The sequence below is a fragment of the Chiloscyllium plagiosum genome, unplaced genomic scaffold, assembly GCF_037043375.1.
Source record: "Chiloscyllium plagiosum isolate Xiang-an unplaced genomic scaffold, Cpla_swu_hap1 HiC_scaffold_30, whole genome shotgun sequence".
NCBI classification, from domain to species: Eukaryota; Metazoa; Chordata; class Chondrichthyes; order Orectolobiformes; family Hemiscylliidae; genus Chiloscyllium; species Chiloscyllium plagiosum.
Window position 1 is genome coordinate 47,657,146 of NW_028270168.1, and position 22,302 is coordinate 47,679,447.

The window sequence follows — 22,302 nt, forward strand, 5'->3', positions numbered from 1 at the left end:
TATATTTCAAATATGATGAACATTTCTAAGGGGCGGACCATCACCAATGGTTAACTAAAGACAAAAGGATCAAGCTTTAAAAAAGTGCATAATTGCACAAGGAGTGGCGTTTCAGATGGTTTGTCCAAACACAAAGAATAAAAGATAATAACTAAAAAGATAATTAGGAGAAAGAAATTGGAGTGTGACAGGAATGTAAAAACAAATTTTACAGGTATCTAAAAAGGAAAAGAGTAAGCAAAATGAGTATTGATCTTCAGAGAATGAGAATGTGTAGGTAATAACAGGTAATAAGGAAATAGCAAATAAAATTAATAAGTATTTTTCTTCTGGATTCATTATAGAGGGTACAAAAACAATGTAGTAATGGCTTTAAATTAGGAGATGGAAGGAAGAGGGAATTTGGTGAAATTACAAATTACCAGGGAGACAGAACAAAGAAAGCTGACAGCCCCAGTGATGCCTCTTCCTCCACTACATTGATGACTGCATTGGCGCCACCTCGTGCTCCCGCAAGGAGGTTGAATAGTTTATCAACTTCACCAACACATTCCACCCCGACCTTAAATTCACCTGGATCATCTCTGACACCTCCCTCCCCTTCCTGGACCTCTCCGCCTCCATTAATGACGACCAACTTGACATTGACATTCTTTATAAACCCACCAACTCCCACAGCTACCTGGATTACACCTCTTCCCACCCTACCTCCTGCAAAAATGCCATCCCGTATTCCCAATTCCTCCGCCGTATCTGCTCCCAGAAGGACCAGTTCCACCACAGAACACACCAGATAGCCTCTTTCTTTAAAGACCACAATTTCCCTTCCCATGTGGTTGAAGATGCCGTCCAATGCATCTCATCCACATCCTGCACCTCCGCCCTCAAACCCCACCCCTCCAACCATAACAAGGACAGAACGCCCCCATCCTCACCTGCCACCCTACCAACCTTCGCATAAACCTCATCATCCGCTAACATTTCCGCCACCTCCAAACTGACCCCACCACCAGAGATATATTTCCCTCCCCACCCTTTTCTGCTTTCCACAAAGACCGTTCCCTCAGTGACTACCTGGTCAGGTCCACGCCTCCCTACAACCCACCCTCCCCTCCTGGCACCTTCTCCTGTCACTGCAGGAATTGCAAAACCTGCGTCCACACCTCCTCCCTCACCACCATCCAAGGCCCCAAAGGAGCCTTCCACATCCATCAAAGTTTCACCTGCACAAGCACCAATGTCATTTATTGTATCCGTTGCCCCCAATGCGGTCTCCTCTACATTGGGGAGACTGGATGCCTCCCTGCAGAGCCCTTCAGGGAACATTTCCGGGACACCCACACCAATCAACCCCATCGCCCCGTGGCCCAACATTTCAACTCCCCCTCCCACTCTGCCGAGGATATGCAGGTCCTGGGCCTCCTTCACCGCCACTCCCTCACCACCCAATGCCTGGAGGAAGAACACCTCATCTTCCGCCTCGGAACACTTCAACCCCAGGGCATCAATGTGGACTTCACCAGTTTCCTCATTTCCTCTCCCCCCAGTTCCAACCTTCCAGCTCAGCACTGTCCTCATGACCAGTCCTACCTGCCAATCTCCCTTCCCACCTATCCACTCCACCCTCCTCCCTGACCTATCACCTCCATCCCCTCCCCAATCCACCTATTGTACTCTATGCTACTTTCTCCCCACCCCCCTCTCATTTATCTCTCCACTCTGCAGGCACCCTGCCTCCAATCCTGTTGAAGGGCTTTTACCCGAAACGTCGATTTTCCTGCTCCTGGGATGCTGCCTGACCTGCTGTGCTTTTCCAGCACCACTCTGATCTAAACTGATGTGGAGCTGCAGGCTGACAAGTCCTTGGATCCTAATTTCAGAGGTGGCTACAGAATTAGTAAATTCACTGACATTAATTTTCCAAAATTCATTAGATGCTGAAAAAAATTGCAATCAGACTGAAAAGTAACAAATGAAACTCCATATTGTTTACAATATGTATTAATGACTTGGAGGAAGGAAGTGAATGTACTGTAGCCAAATTTGTAATGACATAAAAATAGGTGGAAAGGCAGGTTAACAGAGGGATACAAACAGTTTACAGAAAAATATTGATCGAGTCAGTAAGTGAGCATACAGTTGGCAAATGGAGGATAATGTGGGAAAATATAAAGTTGTTCATTTTGAAAGGGAGACAAAAGAACATAGTATTATTTCAATGGAGAAAACCTGCAACAAGCTGCAACACAAAGTGACTTGGAGATCTTGAATTTACTTCTGCACAAAACACAGAAAGCTAGAACACGTGCAGTGCATAATCAGGAGGTCTAATGGAATGGTAGCCCTTATTTCAAGGGGGTTGGAGTGCAAGAGTAAGGAAAACTTGCTGCAACATAAATGGGTCTTTTTTCTGAATGGCAGGCAGCGATTAGTGGTGTACCACAGGAGATCATTACTAGGATCCCGGCTCGTCACGATATACATTAATGATTTAGATGAGGAAACTAAATGCAATATCTTAACATTTGCAGATAACACAAAGTTAGGTGGAAGGGTGAGCTGTGAGGAGGATGCAGAGATGTTGCAGTGTGGTTTGCACAAGCTGAATGAGTGGACAAATGCATGACAGATGCAGAGATAGACAGAATCGTGATTAATAGGGGAATCAAAGGTTATGGAGAAGGCGGAAAGTGGTTGTGAGGAATGGAGGATCAACCATCATTCTATGGAATGGCTGAGCAGGATCAACTGGCTGAGCAGTGTGGTCCTGTTCCTATTTCCTGTGGTCTTAAAAGAGGCAGAAAACAGAAAGCTAAAAGCCAGTTCGCTTGATGTCTGCATGTGAAAAGTGCTAGATTCAATAATCAAGGAACTTCGAGCCATGTCTATAACGGGCTTTACATGTAAATATTGAACTGGCTACAAAGAGGATTACTGGTGCTAGCGAAAAGAAAAAAAGAAAGAAAAAGTAAAACTCACACAGATCTTGTAGTAGGAAAGTCACTGAGTTGTACATAAGAGAACTTAGGAGTATAAAATAAGAAAAGGTGATTATAGGTAAGACACACATGAATAAAATCAAGATAATCTGAAAGAGTCAACATGGTTTTCTGAACAGAATATCATGTTTAACCAATTTATTGGGGCTTGTTGAATGGCATGCGCTGTGGATAGAGGGCAGCCTGTTGATGTATCAGAATTTAGCTTCCAGAAGACACTTAGGAAGGTGTCACAGAAAAGGTTATTGTACAGAGTTGGAGATCAAGTGGCAGGAATTTACATACCAGCAAGAATAGGTCAGCTGGCTACGTAAATCAGTGTTTGCAAAAATGGACCTTTTTTATGATTGGCAGCCTAGGATGAGTATCACAAACATTGCATACTCATGTACTCCACTTCCCACTCCCTGCTGATATCCCAAGACCTGACTGCTGAATAATTACAGTTGTGCAGGAGTCTGTTCTGGGGTTTCAGCATTTTACAATTAATACTAATGCCTTAAATGATGGGAGTGAAGACATAGTGGCTAAATTTGCAGATGGCCTAAAGGTATGTATGAGAGTATATTGTGAAGAGGACATAACAAGATTAAAAGAGTGAGCAAATATCTGGCAGGTAAATTAGAATGTGGGAAAATGTGAAATAGTTCACTTTTACAGGAAGAATGAAAATGCAAAGTATTACTTAATCTTGGAACTTTTTGCCTTGGCAGGTGATTGAGCTGGAGTCATTGAATGTATTTAAGGTGGAGGTAAATACATTCTTGTTAGGCAAGGGATCAAAGCTTATTGGGAGTAGATGGAAACTTGAAATTGGAAACAAACAGATCAGCCATGAGCTTATTGAAAAACAGAGCAGGCACAAGGGGCCTACTTTATATGTTTGTAATGACAAGCCTTCCTAATGGTCCTTTACTGATTTTAGTGTCTAAGTCACTCATTAAAATGATTGTAATTAATTGAGAATAACTCTTCTCAATACCACCAATAAATTCTTCGATTTTGGCGAAAAAATACAGATATTTCCTTTGATCTTCATGGTCACTGGATCTGGACTGACCAGTAAGCTTCAACTAATCTCTTGCATTTATGTTTACTAGAATTTCTATTCTATTTCTATTTTTCACCTCCTTAGAAGTAAAGCACATAATTCTGTTTTCCATATGATCAGATTCTAATCATCTTACTTCTTCAATTCCTCATAAATTAATAGTGTCTATCCATCACCCACATACAGAAATCAATCTTTCTATTTCCAATTCAAATATTATTTTAATCCATGGTCCTACTTTCAAGAAATCTCTCCTTCCGTTAAATGGAGCAGGCTCAGAAACTGATCTTTTTTGTGAGATCAATTTAATCATGAATGTATTGATGACTTTAGATTAGATTAGATTAGATTAGATTACTTACAGTGTGGAAACAGGCCCTTCGGCCCAACAAGTCCACACCGCCCCGCCGAAGCGCAACCCACCCATACCCCTACATTTACCCCCCACCTAACACCACGGGCAATTTAGCATGGCCAATTCACCTGACCTGCACATCTTTGGACTGTGGGAGGAAACCGGAGCACCCGGAGGAAACCCACGCAGACACGGGGAGAACGTGCAAACTCCACACAGTCAGTCGCCTGAGGCGGGAATTGAACCCAGGTCTCTGGTGCTGTGAGGCAGCAGTGCTAACCACTGTGCCACCGTGCCGCCCACAAGGGCAAGGGCTTCTCCTTCCCTGCTGTGATTTACAAGAGCATCAGTTGCTCAAGGCCCAAACTCTTTTTATTGACTATAATTTTCCATTGGATTATGCAATGTGAGATTCCAGTGCTTCACAGGTCAATGCCAGAGTTTATGGTATCATCTGCTGACCTAGAGGAAAGCAACTAACACAGCACAGTCTAGTAGGGCTATTCAGGTCTGTAGGGAGTTACATAAAATCATAAAATAGTTCCAGCAAAGAGCGAACCCATTAACTTGTCTTCATTTAGTTTCAAAGTGAGATGTTGAGGGAATCTGTTTGCTTATTGCTCTAATCTGTTATATTTTGCAGCCCATCTGTATCTCTTCTCTACTGAAAGACATCAGAGCCATTAATTTTAATCATGACATCAACGACAGTCATTATTCAGCAGCCTGGATCTGGGATACCAGCAGGAACTGGACAGTGGAGCACAGGAGCATGCAACATTTGTGATGACATGACTATCTGTAAGTCTCCTCATCAATTCATTCTTCATTGGGTATTTGCAGCAATTGAGTTCAAATTGCCTTTATAAGCCACTCTTTCCATCAACTTTGAATCAGGGAAAATAACAAAAGTACAGGTGAGAGCTTTTCACATGAGATTGTCAGTTATGGGCAGATATTTGGTACTCAGTCTGTCCCCAGTTGGATCTTCAAACATAAAAGGGCAAGCTTCCAGTCACAGCCTCATCATGGGAAATCATTCCGTGCATAGTGCCACTGCTTCTGACTCAAAGCTATAGGTTAAATTCCCACTCATTAGCTGACCAGGCACAGAAGGAAAGTTCATTAGACAATTAAATGGTGTGAGCATTATCCTGAGAATCCTTCCCAAAGGAAAAAAATAAAACTAACCACATTTCATAAAATATCCGCAGGCACTTCAGTCAACAATTGACATGGAGCCAAAGTAAAAGAGCCATTAGCACAGGTGATTAAAAAAAGTCTCAAAGTGTAGGCTTTGGAGAGACAGGTTTTGGGAGAGAATTTCAGACTGTGGGGACTAGACATGGGACCCATATTAAAAATCCCCTGATTCTAAATGTTAAAGAGTGGAGGCACTCAGTCCAGGGTCATTCTTAGACTTGTCTTTGAGAAATAACACAATAATAAGCCAGTGCTGTTCAGAATGCATACATTTATAGATTCAGAACTGGAAATAGCCATTCAGACAATACTAGGTTGCAAAGAAATTATTAGACGATTGATTGAAACTGCAAAATCAAAATGTTAAAGGAAACTATGATCTATTTGATGTTTACCAAACTCTAGTGATTTTGGAAAGCAGTGTTCATTGAACTTTTAGAGAGAGATATGGGTGGAGTTTTATCGCTTTAACTGTTCCTTGATTGAGGGAATGAGTGTTTCTTTTCACCGTACACTGAGTAGCTGTGGGCAGTTCCCAGAGAAGTCTGGAAGGATACAGTACGGTATCACTCAGTCTTCAAGACTGAGAGCTTCAAACAAAAAGCAGCATTCTAACATTTCTCTCAGTGAAGTGGGTTGAAAAAAACCCGATAAGGCTCCAAATGTCAAGGTTCTAATCTGTTTCTCATTGACAGGGCTCCTGATAGAAGTTTATAAAATAATGAGAGGTATAGGTAGACTAAATGGTAGTTGTCCTTTCCCTCGGATGGGGGATTTCAAGAGTGGAGGCACATTTTTAAGGTGAGAGGAGACAGATTTAAAACAGACTATGAGGGGCAGATTTTTTACACAGAGGGTGGTTCGCGTGTGGAATGAACACGCGAACCACCCTCTGTGTAAAAAATCTGCCCCTCATAGTCTGTTTTAAATCTGTCTCCTCTCACCTTAAAAATGTGCCTCCACTCTTGAAATCCCCCATCCGAGGGAAAGGACAACTACCATTTAGTCTACCTATACCTCTCATTATTTTATAAACTTCTATCAGGAGCCCTGTCAATGAGAAACAGATTAGAACCTTGACATTTGGAGCCTTATCGGGTTTTTTTCAACCCACTTCACTGAGAGAAATGTTAGAATGCTGCTTTTTGTTTGAAGCTCTCAGTCTTGAAGACTGAGTGATACCGTACTGTATCCTTCCAGACTTCTCTGGGAACTGCCCACAGCTACTCAGTGTACGGTGAAAAGAAACACTCATTCCCTCAATCAAGGAACAGTTAAAGCGATAAAACTCCACCCATATCTCTCTCTAAAAGTTCAATGAACACTGCTTTCCAAAATCACTAGAGTTTGGTAAACATCAAATAGATCATAGTTTCCTTTAACATTTTGATTTTGCAGTTTCAATCAATCGTCTAATAATTTCTTTGCAACCTAGTATTGTCTGAATGGCTATTTCCAGTTCTGAATCTATAAATGTATGCATTCTGAACAGCACTGGCTTATTATTGTGTTATTTCTCAAAGACAAGTCTAAGAATGACCCTGGACTGAGTGCCTCCACTCTTTAACATTTAGAATCAGGGGATTTTTAATATGGGTCCCATGTCTAGTCCCCACAGTCTGAAATTCTCTCCCAAAACCTGTCTCTCCAAAGCCTACACTTTGAGACTTTTTTTAATCACCTGTGCTAATGGCTCTTTTACTTTGGCTCCATGTCAATTGTTGACTGAAGTGCCTGCGGATATTTTATGAAATGTGGTTAGTTTTATTTTTTTCCTTTGGGAAGGATTCTCAGGATAATGCTCACACCATTTAATTGTCTAATGAACTTTCCTTCTGTGCCTGGTCAGCTAATGAGTGGGAATTTAACCTATAGCTTTGAGTCAGAAGCAGTGGCACTATGCACGGAATGATTTCCCATGATGAGGCTGTGACTGGAAGCTTGCCCTTTTATGTTTGAAGATCCAACTGGGGACAGACTGAGTACCAAATATCTGCCCATAACTGACCCAGTACCCTTCCACCGACACCCTCCTTCGACTGACCGAACTGGTCCTCACCCTGAACAACTTTTCTTTCCAATCCTCCCACTTTCTCCAAACAAAAGGAGTAGCCATGGGCACCCGCATGGGCCCCAGCTATGCCTGCCTCTTCGTAGGGTATGTGGAACAATCCATCTTCCGCAACTACACTGGCCCCACCCCCCATCTTTTTCTTCGCTACATTGATGACTGTATCGGCGCTACCTCGTGCTCCCACGAGGAGGTTGAACAGTTCATCCACTACACCAACACCTTCCACCCCGACCTCAAATTCACCTGGACAGTCTCGGACTCCTCCCTCCCCTTCCTAGACCTTTCTGTTTCTATCTCAGGCGACCGAATCAACACGGACATCTACTACAAACCTACCGACTCCCACAGCTACCTGGACTACACCTCCTCCCATCCTGCCCCCTGTAAAAACGCCATCCCATTCTCCCAATTCCTTCGTCTCCGCCGCATCTGCTCCCAGGAGGACCAGTTCAAAATACGTACAACACAGATGGCCTCCTTCTTCAAGGACCGCAATTTCCCCCCCGACGTGGTCGACGGTGCCCTCCACCGCATCTCCTCCACTTCCCGCTCCTCCGCCCTTGAGCCCCGCCCCTCCAACCGCCACCAGGACAGAACCCCACTGGTCCTCACCTACCACCCCACCAATCTCCATGTACAGCGCATCATCCGCCGTCACTTCCGCCACCTCCAAACAGACCCCAGCACCAAGGATATATTTCCCTCCCCTCCCCTATCAGCTTTCCGTAGAGACCACTCCCTCCGCGACTCCCTTGTCAGATCCACACCCCCCACCGACCCAACCACCACTCCCGGCACCTTCCCTTGCAACCGCAGGAGGTGCAACACTTGCGCCCACACCTCCCCCCTCACTTCTCTCCAAGGCCCCAGGGGAAACTTCCATATCCGCCACAGATTCACCTGCACCTCCACCCACATCATCTACTGCATCCGCTGCAGCCGGTGTGGCCTCCTCTATATTGGGGAGACAGGCCGCCTACTTGCGGAGCGATTCAGGGAGCACCTCTGGGCCACCCGGACGAACCAACCCAACCAACCTGTGGCACAGCATTTCAACTCCCCCTCCCACTCCACCGAGGATATGCAGGTCATTGGACTCATCCACCGCCAAACCACAACAACCCGACGGTCGGAGGAGGAGCGTCTTATCTTCCGACTGGGAACCCTCCAACCGCAGGGGATGAACTTGGACTTCACCAGTTTCTTCATCCCCCCTCCCCCCACCTTGTCTCAGCCGGATCCTTCCAGCCCGGCACCGCCTTCCTGACCTGCAGTCTTCTTCTTGACCTCTCCGCCTCCACCCTACTCCGACCTATCACCCTCACCTTGACCTCTTTCCACCTATCACATTTCCAACTCCCCTCCTCCAAGTCCCTCCTCCCTACCTTTTATCTTCTCCTGCTGAACACTCTCTGCTCATTCCTGAAGAAGGGCCTGTGCCCGAAACGTCGAATCTCCTGTTCCCTGGATGCTGCCTGACCTGCTGTGCTGTTCCAGCAATAAAGTTTCAACAATGTGGGAATAATTACAACATTTAAAAGACATTTGGATAAGTACATGAATAGGAAAGGTTTGGAGGGACATGGGCCAGGAGCAGGCAGGTAGGACTAGTTTAGTTTGGGATTATGTTCAGCATAGACTGGTTGGACTGAAGAGTCTGTTTCCACGCTATATGACTTAATGAATCTATGACTCTATGATTTTCTGAATTTGAAATGTGATCTGGTGATTTCCCATTATTCGAAAACTGATAGCAATATTAACTTGTCAACAAGAAACTGAAGGAACTGTGAGAAAGTCACTTAATTTCACCCTTGTAGTTTGGACTCTTGAACCACAGAGATTTTCCACATGCAGTTGTTGTGCTGTGGTCTTTGTGTGTGTGTGTGTTTACATATATTTTCCTATCTGTGTGTGTGGTGTATGTTTCGGAGGTAGTAAATAAGTTTGTGTGGTAGCTTAAATGATAACCAGTTTGGCACTTGTTGAAGAATATATTTTTCTGTAATAAATGTTATTTTTGAGTTTATTCAAACGTCTGGTAAAAGTGTATTTTGGTCTAGTTAACAATAATAAAGAAAAACAAATTGACCATTTTTGTTGAATGAATAAGGTTTTTACACTTTTGGATTGAATTGAATGAGCTTTATTGTCACATGTACTCACATGAGTACAGTGAAACGTTTACAAGTCACCACATACAATACCATTTTAGGTACCTAGGTGCAGTTCTTCAGGACAAGTTCTTATGGAAAAAAAATTGAAAAACACATCCATGATTACAGATTATAGGAATAAATTAGAAAATAGGGAAATAAGGAATTCAGACCAACAGTCCTTCCAACCCAGTCTGTGCCATCGCCCGGCCTCCACTCGGGTTTTTGTGGTAATGGAAATTTGCTAAAATCCTGGAGTTGTATTCATGACTAGTCTGTTTTGAAGGCTAACCTTTGAATCAACTGTTAGAATCATCAAATCGTACAGTTCACAAAAGGCCCTTTGGCCCATCAAGACTGTACTGTGAAAATAGACTACTACCTACATAGACTTTCCCGTGCTAGACCCATAGCCTTGAATGTTATAACACTTAAGGTGCTCATCCAAGTACTGTTTAAAGATTGTGAGGTTTCCCTTTTCAACTGCAACCACCTCCCCCCCCCATAACCAGAGACAGTACATTCCCATAACCAGAGACAGTACATTCCAGACCTCCAGAACCTGGTGGGTGGCACGGTGGTGGGTGTCGGCATGGTGGCACAGTGGTTAGCACTGCTGCCTCACAGCGCCAGAGACCCGGGTTTAACTCCCGCCTCAGGCGACTCTCTGTGTGGAGTTTGCACATTCTCCCTGTGTCTGCGTGGGTTTCCTCCGGGTGCTCCAGTTTCCCCCCACAATCCAAAAATGTGCAGGTTAGGTGAATTGGCCATGCTAAATTGCCCATGGTGTTAGGTGAAGGGGTAAACGTAGGAGTATGGGTCTGGGTGGTATACGCTCCAGCAGGTCGGTGTGAACTTGTTGGGCCGAAGGGCCTGTTTCCACACTGTAAGTAATCTAATCTAATCTAATCTAAAAACCTTCCAGGTGAAAAAGATTTTCTCCAAATTCCCTCTAAATTTCATGCCTTTCAATAAGTTATGCTTCCTTGTTGTCAACCCTTTGACTTAGAGGAACAGCTATTTTCTATTCACCCTGTTCATGCCTTTTGTAATCTTATACATCTCTATTTGGGATCACCTCTATTGGGATCAATATCTCTTTGACTTTACAGTAAATGTTAAAAACCAGTGCATGAAGATTCTGGTTCATTATCCTGTTTCTAAGTGTTCTACTGGAGCTGAGAATTCTTAGTATGGAAATTCTCTTCTTCAATCTCTCCATTTGCCTACCATTCCCGCTTCCTTCAACACACTCCTTAAAATGTGCCACACTCCTGATCACCTATCCTAACGTCTAATTTATATATTTTTTTCTTTCGTGGAACGTGGGATTCACTATAAAGGTCACCATTTGCTCACTAACCTTAATTGATCTCTAGACCATTTCAGAAGGTGGTTGTGGGTCAATTGAATTGCTGTGGATCTGGAGTCACATGTAGGCCAGGCAACACAAGGACAGTGGACTGTCTTCCCTAAAGTAAACAATTAGCTTGACATTTGCAAAATTTGAATTCAATTCTTCCGTGGTGTGATAAGGGCCTATGGTGCCAGAACAGCACCCTGGTACTGTGGATTACCATTCTAGTGACATTATCACTGCAACCACATGACTGGGATTCAGTGCTAAATTTTGTCTCATATAATACTCATCTGAAGTGCTCTTATTGTGCTAGTGCATTAAAGGTATTGTACAAAAGTATTGTTTTTTGTTCCTCATTTCTTAATTTTGATGAGCAGAATTTTTTGCTTGGGCCGTGTTTTGAAATAATCAGGGTATGCTGTGGGAAATTCTCTGGCCTGTTTATTTTACTGTGTATGGAGTATAGATTCCACTGTGCGCTGATTCACCATCAGAAGCAACTGTAATTTAAATGTTAGATTTGACAACCTTACTCAGAGAGACAAAATGACTGTTGGGTTGGGAAATGACAATGTTCACTTTAATTAGGTTGTTGGCAGATGCAAACTGTGAGGTTAGGAATGAGGGAGGCAGAAGAGGGGCATTTCCTGTGTTGCATATCCCCAGGTGTTAATTCATATCTAATCTGGGAGGACTATGTTCTAAATAAACCAATTTATGAGCTTTCACTTCCAATTATAAAAGAGGAAGTCCTCAGTGAACACCTGCATAGACATATCTCAGTTTCATTTCTTACAATGAAAATGTCTTTAGATTTAAATTACTTACGTGTGGAAACAGACCCTTCGGCCCAACAAATCCACACTGACCCGCCAAAGCGCAACCCACCCAGACCCATTCCCCTACATTTACCCCTTCACCTAACACTACAGGCAATTTAGCATGGCCAATTCACCTAACCTGCACATTTTGGACTGTGGGAGGAAACCCACGCAGACACGGGAAGAACGTGCAACTCCACACAGTCAGTCGCCTGAGGTGGGAATTGAATCCAGGTCTCTGCGCTGTGAGGCAGCAGTGCTAACCACTGTGCCACCGTGCCGCCCACTTTAAGATTAGATTCAATTCCATTCCATTCCCTACAGTGTGGAGACAGGCCCTTTGGCCCAACAAGTTCACACCAACCCTCCGAAGAGTAACCCCCGCCCCCCCCAACTAACACACCTAACGCTATGGACAATTTAGCATGGCTAATTCACCTGACCGTCACATCTTTGGACTGTGGGAGGAAACCCACGCAGACACAGGGAGAATGTGCAAACTCCACATCGGCAGTTGCCCGAGGCTGGAATTGAACCTGGGACCCTGGTGCTGTGAGGCAGCAGTGCTAACCACTGTGCTACCGTGGCAGGAGACTTGTCTCTCATATTTCACCAAGACAGTTCAATAATGCTTAAGCTCCACCTCTGATGTCCAACGTTCAGCACTCCCAGACAAACAGAATGGATGATGTGGCAGAGTGTGGTTTTGGAGGTGGGAGATCAGCAAGAAGGCCCATCTTGTTTGCGCCACATTGATCCTTGAGAATCTAACTCAGTTGAAAGCTGCTTCTTTTCTCCAGCTTTAGGGGAGCAACTTGGAATTATTCAGAGGATCCTTGACAGCTTAGTGAGACACATCTGCAACACCAGAGTTTGAATCCCGACCCACATTGGATGAGGTGATCCCACCAAGAGAATGGTAGAAGTTCTGCAGAGAGTAGAACACTCTTTGCTGAAGTTACGTATGTGTGAAACAGCAACTGGGCTTGTGTGAGATACCCCTTTAAGCTGTTGACAGTCATAGAAAAAAGGCTGATACAAGTCTGATGGACAGTTGGGTGAGGTCAAGTGGGCATTCCGATAGAACAGAGCCAAACCACAAATTTGCATTTGGAAGAGAAGATTAAAACAAAGTAAAAACTCCACAGTGGGAGGAATTGACAGTTTTCTGGAGATGGGTGGAGCTGTGGAAGCAGATGAAAAGACTATTGTTGTCACCCAGGAGCATATAAATTCAGTTTTAAAAGTCTGGAAATGATAAAGCTGGTATCACTAAAAACCATACGACCTAACCACTTCACTGATGTATTTAGGAAGTAAACTCCTTGTTCTTTCCTGATCAGTTGATTCCAAACCCACATTAATGTGATTAACTACCTTTGATGTGCTTTCGCAAACTATCCATGGACTCATAGAATCATAGAGTTATACCACACGGAAGCAGACCCTTTGGTCCGACTCGTCCACGCCCACCAGACATTCCAATCAGGCCTAGTCCCATTTGCTGGCATTTGGCTGATATCCCTCTAAACCCTTCCAATTCATATACCTGTCCAGATACTTTTAATACGTTGTCATTGTACCAGCCTTCACCACTCCCTATGGCACCTTGTTCTGTACACACACCATAATCTGAGTGAAAAAAATGTTACCCCCTCAGGTCCTTTCTAAATCTTTCATCAAAAGTGCTAGAGCGTACAAACTATGTTAATTGATGGTGGTGGACCATATCTGCCTTTTTCAGGCACATGGAACTGGCCAACAAATGTTCAGAGGGTCACTGGATTCAAAATGTTAACTCGGTTTTCTCTCGACAGATGCTACCAGACCTGCTGAGTTTCTCTAGTGATTTGTTTTGGTGTGCATAAAATGTTTTGTTGCGTGTTGGGGATGTCTAACTAGCTTTAATTACCCAAGTCCTGCTTCTTAGAAGGGAAAAGTAGGAAGATGAAGGAGGTGTGGGGTGATCAACTCCTGTCCTCTACACTCTATACCTTGTAAATCGCTGAAACCTGTCTCATCAACCATCAACCACTCAACAATTCTTGTACTCACCCCACCCAAGAGTCACGTAAATTCTGAGCCATTGGAATGGGGTGTTCCTGGTGAAATAATATGGGAAGGCTTGATCTACGGGATGGAAAATACATTAATAATAATGTTTATTTTCACAGGCTGTGGTGGTCTCTTCTGCCCATTTTGTCTGGGATGTTATGTGGCTAGTGCTTATGGAGAAAGTTGCTGTCTGGGTTGTTTACCTGGAGGTATGACTGCACTGCGCACCCATATGCGCCTTACATATGGCATCCAGGTAGGTGTATGATCTATTTATTTTCTCTCTGAAACAGTTGTTTCCATGGCAAGGCCACGAAAGAGACCATTAATGTCAATACTTCTGATCTGCAATTGCCCTTGAATTTCTCTTCTATCTTTTCTAGTCCCTCAACCCATTTGTATGAGTGGTCTCCCACTCAGTTAACCCCATTCCCACTAAACTTTTGCTCCCATACTAGCTGGTAACATAATTGGTTTTCTGTGGTCAGGCAATATTCATTTCTGTTTTAAAGCAGCCATCATTACCATCCCTGAGGAAAAAACCTTCATCAGTCTATCTTTGTGACTTATCTCCGACCTGTCTTTCCTTTTCACCATCTTCCAAGATCCATGTCCACCCACTCTATAAATCCTTCCTTGAATCAAAATAATCAGTTTTTCACACTTCTCATTGCGCCAAAATGACCAGAACAGAAGTATCCACCATTGTCAAGCTTGGTAGGACTTGTTCTCTCTTTCAATCATAATCAGAGAATGTTGTGGTTCTGTTCGCCGAGCTGGAAATTTTTGTTACAAACGTTTCGTCCCCTGTCTAGGTGACATCCTCAGTGCTTGGGAGCCTCCTGTGAAGCGCTTCTATGGTGTTTCCTCCGGCATTTATAGGAAACACCACAGAAGCGCTTCACAGGAGGCTCCCAAGCACTGAGGATGTCACCTAGACAGGGGACGAAACGTTTGCAACAAAAATTTCCAGCTCGACGAACAGAACCACAACAACGAGCACCCGAGCTACAAATCTTCACCCAAACTTAATCAGAGAATCTCTACTAACAATTGTCTTTCCAACCCAATCCCTCAAAATTGGAGTGTCCCTTGGATCCATTATTTCCCCATTTACATCCTGCCCTTATCAATATGAAGTACAGAAATGGGAACAACTACCAATGTTCGATTAATAACACCCAGTTTTGTATTATACCTCTCAACTCCTGCCTGGCCTCTGATCTTTCAGATCAATTGTTCCACATCCAGACTTAGTTGAGTCATGGTTTCCTTCAGTTAAACATTGAGAAGACCATAATCATGTTCTCCGGCCTCTGCCACATCATCGTATCTGACATCGTCTCTTTCCCGATCACTGATTATTTCAGGTTGTTCACCACCATTACATCCTATTTCACCTAGGACATAGCTTTCAACCCCAAACACCCTTCATCAGAAAGAATATTGCATTGGTAAGAGCTAACCCACTTTGTGGAAGAACGTTCTGAAAAATCAAGTAGGGTTAACGTCAAGAATGTGCTTAAACCAGCTACCTTCCTCTCGCCCACTCATTCCTTCATTCAGGAAAATGATTGAAGCTATAGAAGAAGGGAGTTATGGGAGGTGGAGATGTGCAATAGATATGGAACGTGAAAAATGACTCAGCAGCACACCGGAGCATTGGTGAAGGAGAAATGGTATAAAATAAGGTGCTTCAGTCTAAAATACCAACAATGTTTGAAAAACTCCCTTGGATCTCAATAAACCGGAAAGACCACAAATAGTCAAGATGCTGGAACTCCCTCCCAAACAGCACTGTGGGTGTTCACACACTAAATGGACTGCAACGGTTCAAGGAGGCAACTCAGCACCACATTCTCAAGGGTAATTAGGGATGGATAATAAATCCTAGCAAGGTTACATCCTCAGAATAAATAAATGGAAAGACAAAATGCAAATTGAAGACCGTAGAGTTTCAGTATGATTTTTAAAAAATTTCTTTGCTGGATGAGGGCACTGCAGGTTAGGCCAGCACTTACTGTTCATCACAGATACTGTCAACCACATTGCGGTTGATCTGGAGTCACTGATAGGCCAGACCAGGTAAGAATGGTGGTCTTCTTTTCTGAAGAACATTAGTGAACCAGATGGATATTCCCCAAGAATCGGCAATGTCATAGTCATTATTAGACTCTTAATTCCAGATTTTTATTGAATGCAAATTTCACCATCTACAATAGCAGGATGTGAACCTGGGTCTCCAGAACATTACCTGGCTCTATGGATTAACAGTCCAGCAATAATATCACAAGGTTATCACCTCCCCCTCCAGCTGATCAATAATTGTCTGCTTTGACTGGATAGTATAGCCATTCTTGTTGTTTTATTGACTGCTACTCTACAGTAGTTGGACCCTTCAACTCTTTGCTTCTCCATTGTACAGGGAACCATCTGTCAAGATGCAATGATGACAAACTGCTGTGGCATATTGGAAATTTGTCGAATGGCTCGTGAGATGCGCAGACACAATCGTTAGTGCTGGGATGACTGAGAAAAAGGTGCCCCCTTTGTGAGAAGATGGATGTGCAAACATCTGATTTAGTTTTAAGATAATCAACCTTTTCTCTCCTTGACACTGCTATCTCCTGATACCAATATCACCTGCTTAATTTTGATTAGAGAAGTTAAGTCTTGTTAAGAAATATAATAATGTCCAAATTGTGTAAACTGTAAATTCACCAGCATCATAGGACAGTTGTCTTGTTGTCTCCCATAGCCAGTTTAATTTGAGCATTTTTTGTAGATGGCCTGATCAACAATGAGGGCACTTCACATTATAATGTGATTGTGCTGATAACATGTTTTATCCCAACTGTTTTAAAAGGAATCATCTTTTGCCTTAGCAACTTCAACATATTTTCATTCACAAACCTGAAAGCAGAACTCTCAAATCCTTCCACTTTACTTTGATCCTTGTGCTTCCTGTGTGTATGAACAGTCCTGAATTACTGCTATCATTGAATTCTCCAATCTTGGTGTTCCTGCTGAATGTCTCTCTTGAACCTTGCTGGGAATGAATATACTCACAGGGATTTTTAAGGCTTTAGACATCTGTTCCAAAGTGTGTTTCATTCTGAAAATCTGACATTGGTTCACTCTATCCACGTCTGACATCTCAGCATAGCCAAAACTTTAAAGTCTTGCATTTGGATTCTCCAAGTAGAAACGCTGCAATCTTGCATATAATCTGTTACATTCTTTTATATATTCTTCTCCAGATTATCGACGCTGATGTCTAAATTTATCAAAGTTTGATCATGTGTCATATACATTTCAGAGATTATCTTCCATATAAATTGCATCCAGAAATGTTAATAGAATTTCCAAACCTTCTTCAGTATCCACCTCGGCCTCATTCTCTGAGAATACTTTACAGCTGATCTTGTTTCTAGTAAAGTGACATGCCAAGGTCATATCTGGCTTTTTTCTTGGGAAAGACAAAATACAGGTTGACATTTCTACTACATTTTCTGGTGTGAAATGATATCCCAAGACTGTTTTAGTTAATAGTTTATTGACTACTCAGTCTTACACCTACTTTCAACTCGCAGTCCCACCTTTATAATTATTTTTAATCAACCTGTTCAGACGTGTTATGATACATCTCTGTGGCAGATGAGACTTGAACACAGATTTTCTGAGCCAGAGGCAGGGAGATTACTACTTTATATCTACTCAATCAATTTATTAATCAATTCACCTCAAATACCTGCTTAGCAATTTGCTGCATTGACAGAGGTGAACAGTCCAATGATTGCCAGCCTCTGTCATTGCCAATATAAATAACTCTGTCAGCAGCTTTCCTGTACAAATCACTAAATGTATTAATTGATGAGGAGATATTTTTTGACAAAGCCAGTAATGACAGCATCATGTATACCCAAAGAGACCTCATTCCAGATCAGAAATAGACCTTGTGCCACATTAGTATGAATTGGCTTGGCTGAAAACAGCTTCCACGCGTAGCTTGCCTCCTTCAATAGAGGGTTTGGAGATGCCCTGTATTTACACTGTTTAAACGTTTGCTATAAATTCTGTGTCTTACAATTGTGTACTCCACAACCACCTGATGAAGGAGCAGCGCTCTGAAAACTAGTGCTTCCAGTTAAACCCGTTGGACTATAACCTGGTATTGTGTGATTTTTAACTTCAAAACAGGGGAGTTTGTGCAGCAGCAGTATGTTGGGGAAGGGGGATAAACTGGTGCACTGTGAAGTTAGGGAAGTATTCCCACTCGTCACTTTTGCAAAGGGTGTTATCTTCTGTTTTATGTGGGCACCAGGAACCTTTGAAATACCACTCTACCTATCTCAGTCACAAATAGAACATTTGTCTCAAAAATTGGACTTTGCAATCCAGCAGTTCCATCGTGATCTGATTTTGGGTGGCATGGTGGCTCAGTGGTTAACACTGCTGCCTCACAGCACCAGGAACCCGGGTTTGATTCCAGCCTTGGGCGACTGTGTGTGGATTTTGCACATTCCCCCCATCACTGTGGGGTTTTCCTCCTGGTGCTCCAGTTTCCTCCCACAGTCCAAAGATGTGCAGTTTAGGTGAATTGGCCATGCTAAATTGCCCCATACTGTTCAGGGTTGAGTAGGTTAGGTGCATTAGTTTGGGGAATGGGTTTGGGTCGGTCGATGTGGACTTGTTGGGACAAATGGTTCATTTCCACACTCTGGGGATTCTATGAAAATTCCATGAGCATACACCCCACATTCAATTCCTTTCGCAATCAGGCACAAACCTTTGTGGTGATATTCAGAGACTGCCTCTGGGTTGTATACATACATGCATTGTGTGAGCAGCAAGTTTGGAAACGATGCCATGATATTCAAACAGTTGCCAGGCAGAGAAGCTTTATTATTGAGACAATCCAGCCTGAATCAGTTCCTTCAGAAGAGAAAGGGTGAAAATGAGGAAAATCAGAATTCTTTCTGACAGATTTTAAATTTTTTTTGCAGGTTGAAGAAATATTCTTCACATCAAGGCAACTATGCACCTTGATTCAGCAACCCTGAATATTTTTAGCCTGCATACAATGCAAAACTTTTGAAATGCAAGATTTTCATATTCATTTAAACATTTCATGCTTATGCATAGATTTGCAAATGCGATAGTAATAAACTAAATGCAATAGTAATAAACTAAAAGCAATGTAACTGAGTAAACAACAATGTTTATGTATGATTACAAAGAGAATTTAATGAGGTCTAAACTGTTTTGTGTAAATTGTGACAATAATAGCTTTGGCTCAAAATTATTTGACCGTTTAAAGTCCACTCTGGATGCCAGGCTTGTTGCAATGGGAGGTAGCACACTTTCTCTTGTAGCAGGTTGTGGGCTAAGGTTTAACACTTGGATTTGAACATGTAATCTACGATGAAATCGCAGCTGACGTGCTCTAAGAGGCCTTCATCTGTTCCCTCACACGCTGTTTTCCAATCACATGGACAATTTGAATAAAAGTCATTTCCATTTCCAAAGTGTCTTGTTCAATGTTTACAACAAAAACCATCAATACAGATTTTCTGCCAAGTTGTTTCATCAATGTTTCTGGCTATTATTTTATCACATTTTCTACATCAGTGTTTCTCAAAGCTTTCGTCGAAGTATTTCTTACCATATAGATAAGTAATAATGGACCCCCTCATCTCAATTATCACACCATACAACACAGTGAGTCAGCATTTACAATTGCGGTTGCATTGCTGAAAATTGATGCTTTAAGTTGTGAGAAGCGCTTGTGAAGCTTATTGTTTCTGCAAAAATCACAAGGCTGAGTCATGAGGGTCGGGGTGGGGGGGCTACCTGTTAAGCTAGATATGCTTGCACAAAGAGTTACAAGTAGCTGTATCTTGCTTCTGCAAAAATCGCAAGGCGGAATCACACATGGGTGTATACCAAGAAATAACTAACCGTAAAGGGAGATGGTTGATTAGTAGAAACAGACGTATTGACATGACAGTTGCAATTGTCATACACATAGGGAGTTAGTATGGACAAGATAACCAAATAAGACCCAGAGTTGTGTCAGCAAAAGTAATAAGACTCAGCTATCAAGGGGGGTGGTTACACGCCAACAACAGGCCACAGGCAGATGTGGTAAACCGATTAGATTAGCCATTGTACAGAGAAATACAAATAGCACGTATGAGGTAAAAGGGGAGTATCGAAAGACTCAACTGAACTATATAAATTGTAATGCGACCCCCTGATCGGGTGTGACTACATTGTGGTCGCCTGGGCTTGCAAGACCGTATGAATAAAGACTGCTTCAGAATTTGACTCGGACTGAAATTATTGAACAGTGAGCTTGTTTTCTCACAAAGTGAAATCATGGGTTCCCACAGGAATTAATGTTAAAGCCTGAGTTAGAATCCTTTGGAAATTTATGTGCCTGGAGAAACCAATATTCAAGTGGAAATACATAATTGGCATAATGCATTCCCAAGCTGAAATAACTTACAAAATAAAATACATCACTGAATACAGCAGAAATACTGTATAAATTCAAATTAGATCGTTCTCCCCAATCCCCATCTCACACACCATCATCCATGTTTCTCACCCAGAGCACTCTTGAAACTCAGCTTTGTCTGTCTTACTCTCTTCATCTCTCTCAATCAACCTTTTGCTCATGTTGAAGATGTTTACAAGCTGTTTTAAAAAATTCTCAAGGTCAGGTTCGTAGGAGAGTAGTCTGACACAGAACAAACGACCAAGAGGCGAGTCTGCTAGAATATGGGCATTTTATTCCCCGCAGCGTCGCCACAACCAACGGGTCTGGCTTATACTCACTCTACATGTTACCGGAACTGGGAGCCGTCAGTTCTCGTAGAGCGGTTGCCAACAACCCACGCTCGGCGGTTAAACGTAACCCCGGAGCAGACTCACCGAACTGGAGACTTTTCCAGCTGATATACTCTTTTCCAGATATAAACATTCATGTGAACAGCAGAGCAAGGCTAAAAAACACATTCCATTCTGGTTACATACAGATAAGAAGATTCACACGGGGAGGTGTGTAATAAGATTCACACGGGACTAAGCAACACCTCCATTCCGGTTAGATTCACACATGTATTGGGACATAATTTTTAACCGTTTCACCACATTCCACTGCTTGGCCCAATACATGTGTTACATTATGATTCACACATGTATTGGGACATAATTTTACACCACATTCCACTGCTTGGCCCAATACATGTGTTACATTATGCTTAATTCAGTTCAATTCGTTTCAGTTAATTTCAGTTCAGTCAATTCAGTGTAGTTCAATTCAGCTCAGTTCAGGTCTGTTCAGTTCAATTCAATTGTGTTCAATTCAGTTCCGTCCATTTCAATTCAATTTAGCTCAGTTCCATTTTGTTCCGTTCAATTTGATTCACTTCAGTTCCACTCAGTTCAGTTCAGTTCAATCCCATTCAATTCTGTTAACTCCGCTTCAGCTTTTTGGACATGCCCACATCCTCCGCTGTACCCCAGGCAAGGGGTTCTTCGGCAGGACTGGGATCCTCTCTCAAACAAACTGCCACGTACATGCCCACATCCATGCCATCCCGGGACGGTCGGGACCTCCACAGTTTGTTCTTCTGGTTTCTTAGTCTTTTTCCAAAACATTGTTCTGTATCAAAATCTCTCTTCAATTGCGATTGACCCTGCTCGACTACGCCAAATGTTTTAAAAAATTCTCAAGGTCAGGTTCGTAGGAGAGTAGTCTGACACAGAACAAACGACCAAGAGGCGAGTCTGCTAGAATATGGGCATTTTATTCCCCGCAGCGTCGCCACAACCAACGGGTCTGGCTTATACTCACTCTACATGTTACCGGAACTGGGAGCCGTCAGTTCTCGTAGAGCGGTTGCCAACAACCCACGCTCGGCGGTTAAACGTAACCCCGGAGCAGACTCACCGAGCTGGAGACTTTTCCAGCTGATATACTCTTTTCCAGATATAAACATTCATGTGAACAGCAGAGCAAGGCTAAAAAACACATTCCATTCTGGTTACATACAGATAAGAAGATTCACACGGGGAGGTGTGTAATAAGATTCACACGGGACTAAGCAACACCTCCATTCCGGTTAGATTCACACATGTATTGGGACATAATTTTTAACCGTTTCACCACATTCCACTGCTTGGCCCAATACATGTGTTACATTATGATTCACACATGT

At 42.8% G+C, this 22,302-nt stretch overlaps 1 protein-coding gene across 3 annotated transcripts in view; it reads left to right on the top strand.

Moving 5' to 3' along the window:
- The window catches only part of ponzr11 (plac8 onzin related protein 11), a 35,581-nt gene extending 15,979 nt beyond the window's left edge, over window positions 1–19,602 (top strand). For 2 of the 3 annotated variants that reach the window (XM_087976923.1, XM_087976925.1), the window contains exons 2-5: window positions 5,049–5,206; window positions 14,194–14,330; window positions 16,500–16,614; window positions 19,081–19,602. In XM_087976923.1, the coding sequence (XP_087833049.1) occupies window positions 5,101–5,206; window positions 14,194–14,330; window positions 16,500–16,592 (336 nt within the window). In that variant the 5' untranslated portion in view covers window positions 5,049–5,100 and the 3' untranslated portion in view covers window positions 16,593–16,614; window positions 19,081–19,602. Of the gene's footprint in view, window positions 1–1,742; window positions 1,883–5,048; window positions 5,207–14,193; window positions 14,331–16,499; window positions 16,615–19,080 lie in introns of those variants that run through there. The other variant, XM_087976926.1, reaches the window with a different exon arrangement.
- Window positions 19,603–22,302: the final 2,700 nt, after the last annotated feature.